The sequence below is a fragment of the Vulpes vulpes genome, chromosome 10 (assembly GCF_048418805.1).
Source record: "Vulpes vulpes isolate BD-2025 chromosome 10, VulVul3, whole genome shotgun sequence".
Classification (NCBI taxonomy): Eukaryota; Metazoa; Chordata; class Mammalia; order Carnivora; family Canidae; genus Vulpes; species Vulpes vulpes.
This window is the reverse complement of record NC_132789.1, coordinates 27870600-27886137: the sequence shown is the minus strand read 5'-3', so window position 1 is coordinate 27886137 and position 15538 is coordinate 27870600. Positions and strand designations below refer to the sequence as shown.

The 15538-nt window shown below is 54.9% G+C and overlaps 1 protein-coding gene and 3 gene segments (V, D, J or C); all 4 read right to left on the bottom strand.

Annotated features, from left to right (window-relative positions):
• Window positions 1-325: 325 nt before the first annotated feature.
• Window positions 326-15538, bottom strand: part of LOC112907490 (immunoglobulin lambda-1 light chain-like) — a 183452-nt gene continuing 168239 nt past the window's right edge. Inside the window, exons 3-4 of the mRNA XM_072723330.1 lie at window positions 2174-2211; window positions 326-783 (exon numbers count right to left, since the gene is read on the bottom strand). Coding sequence (XP_072579431.1) covers window positions 464-783; window positions 2174-2211 — 358 coding nt within the window. The 3' untranslated portion in view covers window positions 326-463. The remainder of the gene's footprint in view (window positions 784-2173; window positions 2212-15538) is intronic.
• Window positions 3587-5514, bottom strand: LOC112907471 (immunoglobulin lambda constant 7-like). The segment is given in 2 exon segments: window positions 3587-4046; window positions 5454-5514. Coding segments are annotated over 2 exon segments (381 nt in total).
• Window positions 7861-9788, bottom strand: LOC140594311 (immunoglobulin lambda constant 7-like). The segment is given in 2 exon segments: window positions 7861-8320; window positions 9728-9788. Coding segments are annotated over 2 exon segments (381 nt in total).
• LOC140594310 (immunoglobulin lambda constant 7-like) lies at window positions 12135-14062 on the bottom strand. The segment is given in 2 exon segments: window positions 12135-12594; window positions 14002-14062. Coding segments are annotated over 2 exon segments (381 nt in total).

Here is a 15538-nt window from a genome sequence, read left to right as displayed (position 1 = left end):
GGAGAGGCCCCAGGTCCAGGGAAGAGCTCAGACATTATCCAGGAGTCTACAGGGAACCCAAGTCAAGTGGGCTTCAGGATTGCTGGTGACTGATGAGGTCCATTAGAAGAGCAAGTAAAGAGACATTGGGGATGATGGTCTATTGTGTTTCTCCTGTACTGGAATATTCTGGCAATTATAGGTGAGAGTAAAACTAGCCCTCAAAAAAACATGAGGTTGCCTTCTGCAGACTCCTTTCCCACAATGCCCAAGGAATGATGTTAATCCCTAAAAACTGTTGAGTTCAGGACACAAAGTGTAAAATCCAAATAAGCAGAGACTGTGATTTCTGATTGAATAAAGGACACTTTATTGAGTGCTGCCGTGTGGGGAAAAGGGCTGGGATGACCCAGATGGGAGGCAAGATCCTCCTGGAGGTCCTGAGGCTCCGGGCCCCCTTCGGTGGGTGGGGGGCATCGGGAGCCTAAGAGCACTCTGCGGGGGCCACCTTCTTCTCCACGGTGCTCCCCTCGTGCGTGACCAGGCAGCTGAAGCTGCTGTGAGATTTCCACTTGTCAGGCGTCAGGCTCAGGTAGCTGCTGGCCGCGTACTTGCTGTTGCTCTGCTTGGAGGGCTTGGTGGTCTCCACGCCCTGGGTGATGGGGCTGCCGTCTGCCTTCCAGGCCACCGTCACGCCGCTGGGGTAGAAGTCGCTGATGAGGCACACCAGGGTGGCCTTGTTGGCGCCGAGCTCCTCAGAGGAGGGCGGGAAGAGTGTGACCGAGGGGGAGGCCTTGGGCTGACCTGTGGGGACGGAAGGCCAGCGGGTCAAGGCAGATGTTTGTTGTGTCAGCACCTACCTGAGTCCTGATGTGGGGCTACAGCTGTGTCCTGTCCATGTCTTGGGCCTCAGGCGGTCCTTGCTCTTTGAGGTCACGTCAGCTATGGTATTAGGATAACTCACCTTCCGTTGGGGGAGCATCCGAATGTCCAGTTTTGGAAGAGCTGAGCCCCACTGTCGTGTCCTCCCTCTCCATCATCACATGTCCTCATCCCTCACCTTTGTCCCCCATGGGTTCCCTTGTTAGTGGATTTATCAGCAGGACACTTCGTCTTTCCCTGTGGAATCTGTCTGTCCTATGGCATGTCCTGCCAGGTCCAAGTCTGGGGTCTGGTCATGTAGACCTCATCTGTCTGTCGTGGTGCTAGGCTCTCAACCCTTTCTGGGCAGGATTTTCTTGCCCATGTTCCCCCTGAATCTATCAATGCACCCCTGGCCACTTCCTGACAGAAACCCTCTGAGGCTGCCTGAGGGGGAGAGAGAGTCTGCCGCGGGATGCATTCCAGTACAGTCGGTGGAGGGTTAGTGGAAGAGGTGTATCTGGAGCAGGGGATTTTCTTAGGGGTCACCTTGCCCAGGACCCTATACTGGGGATCTGCCTGTCCAAGCACTGCAGTGTGCCTGGCAGAGGTAGGATCCATCCCTGTCCCTGTGGGTCACTTGTCACCAGATGCCCCAGCATCTGCTCAGGGGTCTGTCCTCCAGCATTTCTATGGGACTGGGGAACCCTTGGGACCTGAGTGGCCTAAGCCCTGCCCAGTCTGAGGAGATCCTGCCTGTCCTGGAGGAAGACGAGGGACCCCATCCTCTGAGGCCACATTATCATAGGAAATCCTCCCTTGGTCCTTGTTTCTTTTGCCTGAGTCCTCTTCCATCTCGTGCCAACCATGAGTCCTCACTAGACCCCACCTAGAACCCGGCAAGCACAGGACCCAAGTGTCACACATGTTTGGACAGTTGAGCTGTGCCAGCACCTTTTCCACAACCCATGGTCTTTGTGCCCCAGCCCAAGTCCCCCAGTCCCATGCTCCTTCATCCCTCATTTCCCATGTGTGGGTTTGGGGAGAACTCAGGTTACTGAACACCCTGGACACCAGGGAGAGGCCCCCAGAGAGTGCCCAGTAAGGGTCAGAGTGAGGGCGAACAGGAAGGGGTCTCTGGGACCATCCTGTCCTGCCCTGCCAGGAGTCTGAGAAGAGAGAACAGGGTGAAGGGGGTTTGGGAGTGACCCAACAGAGAAGGTTCTGGGCCCCAGAGAGGTTCAGACCCCAGCCACAGTCAGGAAAGATAGGAGAGGAAAATGTCCCAAAATATCACTCTGGTCCCCAAAGAGAGGGAAAGGGGGAGACTCACCAAGGACGGTCAGTTGGGTTCCTGAGCCGAACACGTAACACAGTGATACAGCCTTGAACACAAACCCTCTGTCACCCTTGCAGCCCCTCCCCTGCCCCAGGCCCATGTGCAGCTGGCTGCTTTGGAGGCTCAAAGTCCAGCCTCCTCTTCTTGGGGGCTGTTCTGGTGCATGGGCGCTTGGGTGCAGCCCCCTCCCCACCTGTCCTTTCATTTCCTTCAATGTTTGAGTGACATGTCCTATCCCAGGTAGCTTCCTGGTTGGAGCTCTGTCGATGACTCAGCTTGCCATAGACACTTGGAGAAAATGAGAGTCCTGTTTCCTTTTTTTTCTTTTTTTTTGGGAGTCCTGTTTCCAAGAGAGACATGATGGGGCCTGTGCCCCCTGCAGAGCTGAGGCTCATGGAGGGCTCTGGAATCTAGGATCAGTCCTAGACACAAGCTCATCATGGTCATGTATGCTAGAACAGGCATGAATGTGTACTAGTGTGCACACATGAGTTTATCGTGGTTGTGTGTGTCTAGTCTGTCTACGGGACACAGCACCAGGACTCGACATTCTGAGCTGGCTCCTAGCAGTGCAGTCTTCCTGTCTCTCAGAGTCCATTCTCAGCTTTCCAGGAAATGAGTGAGTTCACACATAAGTCCATGGCATGAATCAGAATAGGTCTTGACCTGGATTCGTGGGAGCACAGAAAACACATGAGCATTTTAGCTTTAGTGCTATTGATGGGGTCAGTTGTGTGCTTGACTCTGAGGGGTCTCTGTCATCCAGGGGCATGAATGCAACTGGATCCTCCATGACACATGTGGAAAGAGGGGCCCCCAGAGGCCCCCAGGCGGAAGCTGGAAGACCAGCTTCCAGGGACTGAGTGTCTTGTAGTGAGTGTGGCAGGAGAAGGGGAACAGGGCAAGGTTCTTAGGGAGACAGGGGTTTCGGGGCCCTGATAGAGTGACGATTCTTTAAGATGGGATGGTGGGAATTTCCAAATTGGATAGGAACCCAGAGAAGGCCTGGCCATGGGTGAGGGCATACAGGGAGGGAGAATGGCACATCAATGGAGGTGGGCTAGTCTTTATTGGAGAGGTCCCAGGTCTGGAGGGATTTGACACTCACCAAGAAGCCAGAGACCTCAAGGGCAGTGAATTCAGATAGGGCTAGGAGGGGATATGGCCTACAGGAGACCTACAAGTATAGGGAACGTAAGGTGTGGACGTTTGGAACCTGGATCGGGCTGTTTCCCTCTTCCCGGTATGGAATTTTGCTCTGCTAATAGAGACCAGAGGGATCTACCCCACAAAGACCTGTTGGAGGGGGGGGGTAGACTCCTCCCAATTGGACCAGCAACACTGTTCACCCTGAAGATGGTTGAGTTCAGGACACAAAGGGTTAAACCCAATGAGCAGAGAGCGCGATTTCTGATTGAACAAAGAACACTTTATTGAGTGCTGCCTGGGTGCGGGGAGAAGGGCGGGATGACCCAGATGGGAGGCAAGATCCTCCTGGAGGTCCTGAGGCTCCGGGCCCCCTTCGGTGGGTGGGGGGCATCGGGAGCCTAAGAGCACTCTGCGGGGGCCACCTTCTTCTCCACGGTGCTCCCCTCGTGCGTGACCAGGCAGCTGAAGCTGCTGTGAGATTTCCACTTGTCAGGCGTCAGGCTCAGGTAGCTGCTGGCCGCGTACTTGCTGTTGCTCTGCTTGGAGGGCTTGGTGGTCTCCACGCCCTGGGTGATGGGGCTGCCGTCTGCCTTCCAGGCCACCGTCACGCCGCTGGGGTAGAAGTCGCTGATGAGGCACACCAGGGTGGCCTTGTTGGCGCCGAGCTCCTCAGAGGAGGGCGGGAAGAGTGTGACCGAGGGGGAGGCCTTGGGCTGACCTGTGGGGACGGAAGGCCAGCGGGTCAAGGCAGATGTTTGTTGTGTCAGCACCTACCTGATTCCTGGTGTGGGGCTACAGCTGTGTCCTGTCCATGTCTTGGGCTTCAGGCGGCCCTTGCTCCTAGAGGTCAGGTGAGCCATGGGCAGGCTCACCCACCTTCTGCTGGAGAGAATCTGAGTGCCAGATTCTCTAGTTTCTGGGCCTCTGCATGGCCTCAGGGTCTCTCCACATCATATATCCTTCTAATCTACTCAGTCTACCCCCAGGACTAGATGTCAATGACCCCGAGACCCTGCTTTCTTTCTCACTCTTTGTGTGCTTGGACACAGGTCTCAGGTGACATCGCCCAGGTCACTTACCCAGGATTTCCTAGAGCTGGCATCTCTGGGTTTCAGGGCTCTGTTACCCATGTGAAGAGTCTGTTTCCTGCCTCCAGGCCACCTCATACCTCCACAGCAGCCTTGCCCACCTCCCTAGATACCCGCCTTCTAGGGTTGCTGAATGGGATGGGCTGTGAACTCTGGTTCTTGAATGCAGGGAGTCCAGTAGGGGAAGTTTCTCGTGTCAAGTGAATTTCCAGTTCTGAGGATGGGGCTGTGTCTGTTCTGAGGGTCTCCCGGTTTTCTGTGAAAACCTGGGGGTCTATCTCTCCTAGGATTTCCGGGTACCTAGCAGTACTATCTCTGTCACCTGTCCCTATCAGGGGCCTCGGGTCCAATATCTTCTCAGGGGCTCTCCAGATGTAGTGGGCTTTGAGGGGATGGACCTCTGCTGCCAGAGTTTCCTAGACCGGTCCTATTCTTGGTGTCTAAGTATCCCTACATGGTGGCTGGTCCCATCACCTTGGGCTCTATTCTCTCAAGTCCTTGCTTTATCCTTTACCCCTTGTCCTGCTTCCCCCTCCTTGTCTCCGAGTCCCCATATCAAGGCTCTCCTCATTGTGCCCATGCAGCCCTCTGCCCGGGACCCCCCTCCGCCAGAGACAGAGGCCAGCACCTGAGCAGCCCCCACAATCCTTCCATCACCTTATAGCCCTGCTGGCAGTCTGAGCATCCCTCTTCCTTATCCATCTCCCCTCATTTCCCCTCACATTCATGATTCTAATAGACCCTGACTGGGGAACCGACCACCCCCTAGTCCAGAGAAGAAGGTCCTGTGGGTAGAGGGCTGGACACACAGTGAGACCTGAGTGTACGTCAGGAAGGATTTTGGGGCTGGTCCCCTGCAGCTCCAGTACAACATCTGACAAGGTGGGAGCAGTGGAGGCACGAGGGGCAGACGAAGCGGACGAAAGGCATAGACCCCACAGACCTTTAGCCTCAGCCTTCATCAAGTTGGAAAGGAGAGAAGCATCACCTGAAATTGCAGAGTGGGTGCCAAGGAGGCGAGAAAGGGGTAGACTCACCGAGGACGGTCAGGTGGGTGCCTCCGCCGAACACAGCACACTGTGACACAGCCTCGAACATAAACCCTCTGTCAGCCCCTCCACCCCTGACCCAGGCCCACCTGCAGCTGCTCGGGAGGCCCAAAGGGCAGCCTCCTTGTCACGGGTGCTGGTTGGGCAGATGCGGGTGTGTGGTGAGGAGGTTGCCCCTGGAGACCAGGAATTTCATTTCCGTGGAGGGTTCAGATTCCATCCATCCTCAGTCCTGGGGAGGGGTTGCGGAGGATGTCTGGGTATGTCATCGAAATTCCCAGCTAGGTCCATCGTTAGGGAGGAGCTGTGTGTCTCCTCAGTGTGTGTCAGTATGTCATTGTGGAAGGGGTGAGCAGGCCTGTTTCACACAGGGATATGATGGAGCTGGGACCCCTTTGCAGACTTGGGACTGGTGGGGAGTGTCCTGAGTGCCACCACATCTACAGCACAGGAGTCTGACGGAGTTTGGGGTCAGGAATGGGAACTGGATGGGAGGAGAATCCTGTTTCTCCCAAGCAGATAGATCTCTCCACAGGGCCTAAGCTCCAGCACCCTTCCTTTGGCAGGATCTTGTGGAAGGTATAGTAGATGGTGAGTGTTTAGTCTCCATACTGAGTTGGAGGAGGGCAGGTGTCACCTGGAGGAGTGTAGGAATGTGGGCTGCTTGTCAGCCGGATAGACCTGCCAGGCCCCAGGTGCGTGGAGGGGCAGTCCCTGCTTCCAGAAATTTTGCCCTGAGCCCAAGTGTGAGAGTCTGACAGACACTTTAACCACCTCAGAATCCCACATCCCTCATGTACAGGAAGCATCATTTGCACACGGTGGCCCCACCAGGCAGGACACATACTGTACTCTTACAAGTGACCTTCATGTTGTGAGGATGTTAATGACACCCAGGTCTCTGCCTGCATCATGGCCTGGGGATGTCACCTAATGAGCTCACACAAGGTACATACAGGCCTGGTATCCTTTCTGTGACACAGTGGCCCGCCAGTCAGTAGTCCTGCTGTCCTCCCTGATCTGTCTGCTACTTCCTGTCCAGACTCACTCCCAGGAGCTCATCATGTCTCCTGGACCAGAATCACTCCCAGGAGCTCATCACTCCATCCTGGACCAGAATCTCCCTGGCCTCCTTATTTGTTACTGGATGGCTCTATGGGGGCTGCAGTGACTGGGTTTTCTTTGCTCATGTCCCACGCTGGGACTCTGTGTAGACCCATCCTCCAGGTCTTCCTGAACCTTCCTGAGGGATGCCTACCTTAGCAGTGTTTGGAAATGGACCAGTGTGCTTGTGATCATCATGTGTGTGCATATTGTTTGTATTCATTTGTACCTGTGTGCGTATGGTATGTATGTGTCTTACAGCTCAGATCTCACACGAGGTTCCTAGGTAGATGAGTCAGTTGAGAGACTTGTCAGCAGCTCATTCCCTGAATCTGATCCTGGATTTCTAACACAGAGGCCCAGGCAGGTCAAGCCAGCACAGGGGGTGGATCGTGGGTTGGCCTAATCTGAGGGGTCCTAGAAAGCATAGGTGGTATCTATCTCCCAGGGAACATCAATACTAGTGGGAAGCAAGAGACACTGGGAGGAGGTGCCACCAGTGGGAATGTGAGTGTGAGTTACCAGGGTCCAGGCAGAGGGTCTTGTAGTGAGTGTGACAGGGAAAGCCTGTGGGAGGGGCCACAAACAGTGTCCCTAGGGAATCTGGCAAGGAGGGTCCCCTAAGGAAGGGAGGATGTTCTAGGCTGTGAAGATGGGGAAGGTCCACATGGAGTAGGAATCTAGGGAAAAATGTTACTGAGAGGGGACCTTAATAGACATCTTAAGAGGAGGGCCACTTCCAGCTGTTGAAAGCCCAGGTCCAGGGAGGAGATCAGCACATATTCCAGAAGCTATGGGGACCTAAGGTCAATGAAGGCAGCTATGACTGGCCGGGCACATGGTCCACACAAAGAAAAGGATGCACCGACCTATTGTGGAGGAGAGTCTTTAATCTTGTTTTGCTATTGGTATATACTGTTCGGGAAAATTCTCCTGCAATTCTTGGCCAATTAGGGATCCCTGGGTGTCGTAGCGGTTTGGCGCCTGCCTTTGGCCCAGGGCGCGATCCTGGAGACCTGGGATCGAATCCCACGTCGGGCTCCGGTGCATGGAGCCTGCTTCTCCCTCTGCCTGTGTCTCTGCCTCTCTCTCTCTCTGTATGACTATCATAAATAAATTTAAAAAAATAAAAAAAAATAAAGAAACAAAATTCTTGGCCAATTAATCCCCCACAAACACATGAGAAGGCCTTCGGCTGGCGCCTTTGTACACAGTCAAAGGAATGATGTTCACCCTTAAAGATAGTTGAGATCAGACACAAAGGGTTAAGCCCAATGAGCAGAGAGCGCGATTTCTGATTGAACAAAGAACACTTTATTGAGTGCTGCCTGGGTGCGGGGAGAAGGGCGGGATGACCCAGATGGGAGGCAAGATCCTCCTGGAGGTCCTGAGGCTCCGGGCCCCCTTCGGTGGGTGGGGGGCATCGGGAGCCTAAGAGCACTCTGCGGGGGCCACCTTCTTCTCCACGGTGCTCCCCTCGTGCGTGACCAGGCAGCTGAAGCTGCTGTGAGATTTCCACTTGTCAGGCGTCAGGCTCAGGTAGCTGCTGGCCGCGTACTTGCTGTTGCTCTGCTTGGAGGGCTTGGTGGTCTCCACGCCCTGGGTGATGGGGCTGCCGTCTGCCTTCCAGGCCACCGTCACGCCGCTGGGGTAGAAGTCGCTGATGAGGCACACCAGGGTGGCCTTGTTGGCGCCGAGCTCCTCAGAGGAGGGCGGGAAGAGTGTGACCGAGGGGGAGGCCTTGGGCTGACCTGTGGGGACGGAAGGCCAGCGGGTCAAGGCAGATGTTTGTTGTGTCAGCACCTACCTGATTCCTGGTGTGGGGCTACAGCTGTGTCCTGTCCATGTCTTGGGCTTCAGGCGGCCCTTGCTCCTAGAGGTCAGGTGAGCCATGGGCAGGCTCACCCACCTTCTGCTGGAGAGAATCTGAGTGCCAGATTCTCTAGTTTCTGGGCCTCTGCATGGCCTCAGGGTCTCTCCACATCATATATCCTTCTAATCTACTCAGTCTACCCCCAGGACTAGATGTCAATGACCCCGAGACCCTGCTTTCTTTCTCACTCTTTGTGTGCTTGGACACAGGTCTCAGGTGACATCGCCCAGGTCACTTACCCAGGATTTCCTAGAGCTGGCATCTCTGGGTTTCAGGGCTCTGTTACCCATGTGAAGAGTCTGTTTCCTGCCTCCAGGCCACCTCATACCTCCACAGCAGCCTTGCCCACCTCCCTAGATACCCGCCTTCTAGGGTTGCTGAATGGGATGGGCTGTGAACTCTGGTTCTTGAATGCAGGGAGTCCAGTAGGGGAAGTTTCTCGTGTCAAGTGAATTTCCAGTTCTGAGGATGGGGCTGTGTCTGTTCTGAGGGTCTCCTGGTTTTCTGTGAAAACCTGGGGGTCTATCTCTCCTAGGATTTCCGGGTACCTAGCAGTACTATCTCTGTCACCTGTCCCTATCAGGGGCCTCGGGTCCAATATCTTCTCAGGGGCTCTCCAGATGTAGTGGGCTTTGAGGGGATGGACCTCTGCTGCCAGAGTTTCCTAGACCGGTCCTATTCTTGGTGTCTAAGTATCCCTACATGGTGGCTGGTCCCATCACCTTGGGCTCCATTCTCTCAAGTCCTTGCTTTATCCTTTACCCCTTGTCCTGCTTCCCCCTCCTTGTCTCCGAGTCCCCATATCAAGGCTCTCCTCATTGTGCCCATGCAGCCCTCTGCCCGGGACCCCCCTCCGCCAGAGACAGAGGCCAGCACCTGAGCAGCCCCCACAATCCTTCCATCACCTTATAGCCCTGCTGGCAGTCTGAGCATCCCTCTTCCTTATCCATCTCCCCTCATTTCCCCTCACATTCATGATTCTAATAGACCCTGACTGGGGAACCGACCACCCCCTAGTCCAGAGAAGAAGGTCCTGTGGGTAGAGGGCTGGACACACAGTGAGACCTGAGTGTACGTCAGGAAGGATTTTGGGGCTGGTCCCCTGCAGCTCCAGTACAACATCTGACAAGGTGGGAGCAGTGGAGGCACGAGGGGCAGACGAAGCGGACGAAAGGCATAGACCCCACAGACCTTTAGCCTCAGCCTTCATCAAGTTGGAAAGGAGAGAAGCATCACCTGAAATTGCAGAGTGGGTGCCAAGGAGGCGAGAAAGGGGTAGACTCACCGAGGACGGTCAGGTGGGTGCCTCCGCCGAACACAGCACACTGTGACACAGCCTCGAACATAAACCCTCTGTCAGCCCCTCCACCCCTGACCCAGGCCCACCTGCAGCTGCTCGGGAGGCCCAAAGGGCAGCCTCCTTGTCACGGGTGCTGGTTGGGCAGATGCGGGTGTGTGGTGAGGAGGTTGCCCCTGGAGACCAGGAATTTCATTTCCGTGGAGGGTTCAGATTCCATCCATCCTCAGTCCTGGGGAGGGGTTGCGGAGGATGTCTGGGTATGTCATCGAAATTCCCAGCTAGGTCCATCGTTAGGGAGGAGCTGTGTGTCTCCTCAGTGTGTGTCAGTATGTCATTGTGGAAGGGGTGAGCAGGCCTGTTTCACACAGGGATATGATGGAGCTGGGACCCCTTTGCAGACTTGGGACTGGTGGGGAGTGTCCTGAGTGCCACCACATCTACAGCACAGGAGTCTGACGGAGTTTGGGGTCAGGAATGGGAACTGGATGGGAGGAGAATCCTGTTTCTCCCAAGCAGATAGATCTCTCCACAGGGCCTAAGCTCCAGCACCCTTCCTTTGGCAGGATCTTGTGGAAGGTATAGTAGATGGTGAGTGTTTAGTCTCCATACTGAGTTGGAGGAGGGCAGGTGTCACCTGGAGGAGTGTAGGAATGTGGGCTGCTTGTCAGCCGGATAGACCTGCCAGGCCCCAGGTGCGTGGAGGGGCAGTCCCTGCTTCCAGAAATTTTGCCCTGAGCCCAAGTGTGAGAGTCTGACAGACACTTTAACCACCTCAGAATCCCACATCCCTCATGTACAGGAAGCATCATTTGCACACGGTGGCCCCACCAGGCAGGACACATACTGTACTCTTACAAGTGACCTTCATGTTGTGAGGATGTTAATGACACCCAGGTCTCTGCCTGCATCATGGCCTGGGGATGTCACCTAATGAGCTCACACAAGGTACATACAGGCCTGGTATCCTTTCTGTGACACAGTGGCCCGCCAGTCAGTAGTCCTGCTGTCCTCCCTGATCTGTCTGCTACTTCCTGTCCAGACTCACTCCCAGGAGCTCATCATGTCTCCTGGACCAGAATCACTCCCAGGAGCTCATCACTCCATCCTGGACCAGAATCTCCCTGGCCTCCTTATTTGTTACTGGATGGCTCTATGGGGGCTGCAGTGACTGGGTTTTCTTTGCTCATGTCCCACGCTGGGACTCTGTGTAGACCCATCCTCCAGGTCTTCCTGAACCTTCCTGAGGGATGCCTACCTTAGCAGTGTTTGGAAATGGACCAGTGTGCTTGTGATCATCATGTGTGTGCATATTGTTTGTATTCATTTGTACCTGTGTGCGTATGGTATGTATGTGTCTTACAGCTCAGATCTCACACGAGGTTCCTAGGTAGATGAGTCAGTTGAGAGACTTGTCAGCAGCTCATTCCCTGAATCTGATCCTGGATTTCTAACACAGAGGCCCAGGCAGGTCAAGCCAGCACAGGGGGTGGATCGTGGGTTGGCCTAATCTGAGGGGTCCTAGAAAGCATAGGTGGTATCTATCTCCCAGGGAACATCAATACTAGTGGGAAGCAAGAGACACTGGGAGGAGGTGCCACCAGTGGGAATGTGAGTGTGAGTTACCAGGGTCCAGGCAGAGGGTCTTGTAGTGAGTGTGACAGGGAAAGCCTGTGGGAGGGGCCACAAACAGTGTCCCTAGGGAATCTGGCAAGGAGGGTCCCCTAAGGAAGGGAGGATGTTCTAGGCTGTGAAGATGGGGAAGGTCCACATGGAGTAGGAATCTAGGGAAAAATGTTACTGAGAGGGGACCTTAATAGACATCTTAAGAGGAGGGCCACTTCCAGCTGTTGAAAGCCCAGGTCCAGGGAGGAGATCAGCACATATTCCAGAAGCTATGGGGACCTAAGGTCAATGAAGGCAGCTATGACTGGCCGGGCACATGGTCCACACAAAGAAAAGGATGCACCGACCTATTGTGGAGGAGAGTCTTTAATCTTGTTTTGCTATTGGTATATACTGTTCGGGAAAATTCTCCTGCAATTCTTGGCCAATTAGGGATCCCTGGGTGTCGTAGCGGTTTGGCGCCTGCCTTTGGCCCAGGGCGCGATCCTGGAGACCTGGGATCGAATCCCACGTCGGGCTCCGGTGCATGGAGCCTGCTTCTCCCTCTGCCTGTGTCTCTGCCTCTCTCTCTCTCTGTATGACTATCATAAATAAATTTAAAAAAATAAAAAAAAATAAAGAAACAAAATTCTTGGCCAATTAATCCCCCACAAACACATGAGAAGGCCTTCGGCTGGCGCCTTTGTACACAGTCAAAGGAATGATGTTCACCCTTAAAGATAGTTGAGATCAGACACAAAGGGTTAAGCCCAATGAGCAGAGAGCGCGATTTCTGATTGAACAAAGAACACTTTATTGAGTGCTGCCTGGGTGCGGGGAGAAGGGCGGGATGACCCAGATGGGAGGCAAGATCCTCCTGGAGGTCCTGAGGCTCCGGGCCCCCTTCGGTGGGTGGGGGGCATCGGGAGCCTAAGAGCACTCTGCGGGGGCCACCTTCTTCTCCACGGTGCTCCCCTCGTGCGTGACCAGGCAGCTGAAGCTGCTGTGAGATTTCCACTTGTCAGGCGTCAGGCTCAGGTAGCTGCTGGCCGCGTACTTGCTGTTGCTCTGCTTGGAGGGCTTGGTGGTCTCCACGCCCTGGGTGATGGGGCTGCCGTCTGCCTTCCAGGCCACCGTCACGCCGCTGGGGTAGAAGTCGCTGATGAGGCACACCAGGGTGGCCTTGTTGGCGCCGAGCTCCTCAGAGGAGGGCGGGAAGAGTGTGACCGAGGGGGAGGCCTTGGGCTGACCTGTGGGGACGGAAGGCCAGCGGGTCAAGGCAGATGTTTGTTGTGTCAGCACCTACCTGATTCCTGGTGTGGGGCTACAGCTGTGTCCTGTCCATGTCTTGGGCTTCAGGCGGCCCTTGCTCCTAGAGGTCAGGTGAGCCATGGGCAGGCTCACCCACCTTCTGCTGGAGAGAATCTGAGTGCCAGATTCTCTAGTTTCTGGGCCTCTGCATGGCCTCAGGGTCTCTCCACATCATATATCCTTCTAATCTACTCAGTCTACCCCCAGGACTAGATGTCAATGACCCCGAGACCCTGCTTTCTTTCTCACTCTTTGTGTGCTTGGACACAGGTCTCAGGTGACATCGCCCAGGTCACTTACCCAGGATTTCCTAGAGCTGGCATCTCTGGGTTTCAGGGCTCTGTTACCCATGTGAAGAGTCTGTTTCCTGCCTCCAGGCCACCTCATACCTCCACAGCAGCCTTGCCCACCTCCCTAGATACCCGCCTTCTAGGGTTGCTGAATGGGATGGGCTGTGAACTCTGGTTCTTGAATGCAGGGAGTCCAGTAGGGGAAGTTTCTCGTGTCAAGTGAATTTCCAGTTCTGAGGATGGGGCTGTGTCTGTTCTGAGGGTCTCCCGGTTTTCTGTGAAAACCTGGGGGTCTATCTCTCCTAGGATTTCCGGGTACCTAGCAGTACTATCTCTGTCACCTGTCCCTATCAGGGGCCTCGGGTCCAATATCTTCTCAGGGGCTCTCCAGATGTAGTGGGCTTTGAGGGGATGGACCTCTGCTGCCAGAGTTTCCTAGACCGGTCCTATTCTTGGTGTCTAAGTATCCCTACATGGTGGCTGGTCCCATCACCTTGGGCTCCATTCTCTCAAGTCCTTGCTTTATCCTTTACCCCTTGTCCTGCTTCCCCCTCCTTGTCTCCGAGTCCCCATATCAAGGCTCTCCTCATTGTGCCCATGCAGCCCTCTGCCCGGGACCCCCCTCCGCCAGAGACAGAGGCCAGCACCTGAGCAGCCCCCACAATCCTTCCATCACCTTATAGCCCTGCTGGCAGTCTGAGCATCCCTCTTCCTTATCCATCTCCCCTCGTTTCCCCTCACATTCATGATTCTAATAGACCCTGACTGGGGAACCGACCACCCCCTAGTCCAGAGAAGAAGGTCCTGTGGGTAGAGGGCTGGACACACAGTGAGACCTGAGTGTACGTCAGGAAGGATTTTGGGGCTGGTCCCCTGCAGCTCCAGTACAACATCTGACAAGGTGGGAGCAGTGGAGGCACGAGGGGCAGACGAAGCGGACGAAAGGCATAGACCCCACAGACCTTTAGCCTCAGCCTTCATCAAGTTGGAAAGGAGAGAAGCATCACCTGAAATTGCAGAGTGGGTGCCAAGGAGGCGAGAAAGGGGTAGACTCACCGAGGACGGTCAGGTGGGTGCCTCCGCCGAACACAGCACACTGTGACACAGCCTCGAACATAAACCCTCTGTCAGCCCCTCCACCCCTGACCCAGGCCCACCTGCAGCTGCTCGGGAGGCCCAAAGGGCAGCCTCCTTGTCACGGGTGCTGGTTGGGCAGATGCGGGTGTGTGGTGAGGAGGTTGCCCCTGGAGACCAGGAATTTCATTTCCGTGGAGGGTTCAGATTCCATCCATCCTCAGTCCTGGGGAGGGGTTGCGGAGGATGTCTGGGTATGTCATCGAAATTCCCAGCTAGGTCCATCGTTAGGGAGGAGCTGTGTGTCTCCTCAGTGTGTGTCAGTATGTCATTGTGGAAGGGGTGAGCAGGCCTGTTTCACACAGGGATATGATGGAGCTGGGACCCCTTTGCAGACTTGGGACTGGTGGGGAGTGTCCTGAGTGCCACCACATCTACAGCACAGGAGTCTGACGGAGTTTGGGGTCAGGAATGGGAACTGGATGGGAGGAGAATCCTGTTTCTCCCAAGCAGATAGATCTCTCCACAGGGCCTAAGCTCCAGCACCCTTCCTTTGGCAGGATCTTGTGGAAGGTATAGTAGATGGTGAGTGTTTAGTCTCCATACTGAGTTGGAGGAGGGCAGGTGTCACCTGGAGGAGTGTAGGAATGTGGGCTGCTTGTCAGCCGGATAGACCTGCCAGGCCCCAGGTGCGTGGAGGGGCAGTCCCTGCTTCCAGAAATTTTGCCCTGAGCCCAAGTGTGAGAGTCTGACAGACACTTTAACCACCTCAGAATCCCACATCCCTCATGTACAGGAAGCATCATTTGCACACGGTGGCCCCACCAGGCAGGACACATACTGTACTCTTACAAGTGACCTTCATGTTGTGAGGATGTTAATGACACCCAGGTCTCTGCCTGCATCATGGCCTGGGGATGTCACCTAATGAGCTCACACAAGGTACATACAGGCCTGGTATCCTTTCTGTGACACAGTGGCCCGCCAGTCAGTAGTCCTGCTGTCCTCCCTGATCTGTCTGCTACTTCCTGTCCAGACTCACTCCCAGGAGCTCATCATGTCTCCTGGACCAGAATCACTCCCAGGAGCTCATCACTCCATCCTGGACCAGAATCTCCCTGGCCTCCTTATTTGTTACTGGATGGCTCTATGGGGGCTGCAGTGACTGGGTTTTCTTTGCTCATGTCCCACGCTGGGACTCTGTGTAGACCCATCCTCCAGGTCTTCCTGAACCTTCCTGAGGGATGCCTACCTTAGCAGTGTTTGGAAATGGACCAGTGTGCTTGTGATCATCATGTGTGTGCATATTGTTTGTATTCATTTGTACCTGTGTGCGTATGGTATGTATGTGTCTTACAGCTCAGATCTCACACGAGGTTCCTAGGTAGATGAGTCAGTTGAGAGACTTGTCAGCAGCTCATTCCCTGAATCTGATCCTGGATTTCTAACACAGAGGCCCAGGCAGGTCAAGCCAGCACAGGGGGTGGATCGTGGGTTGGCCTAATCTGAGGGGTCCTAG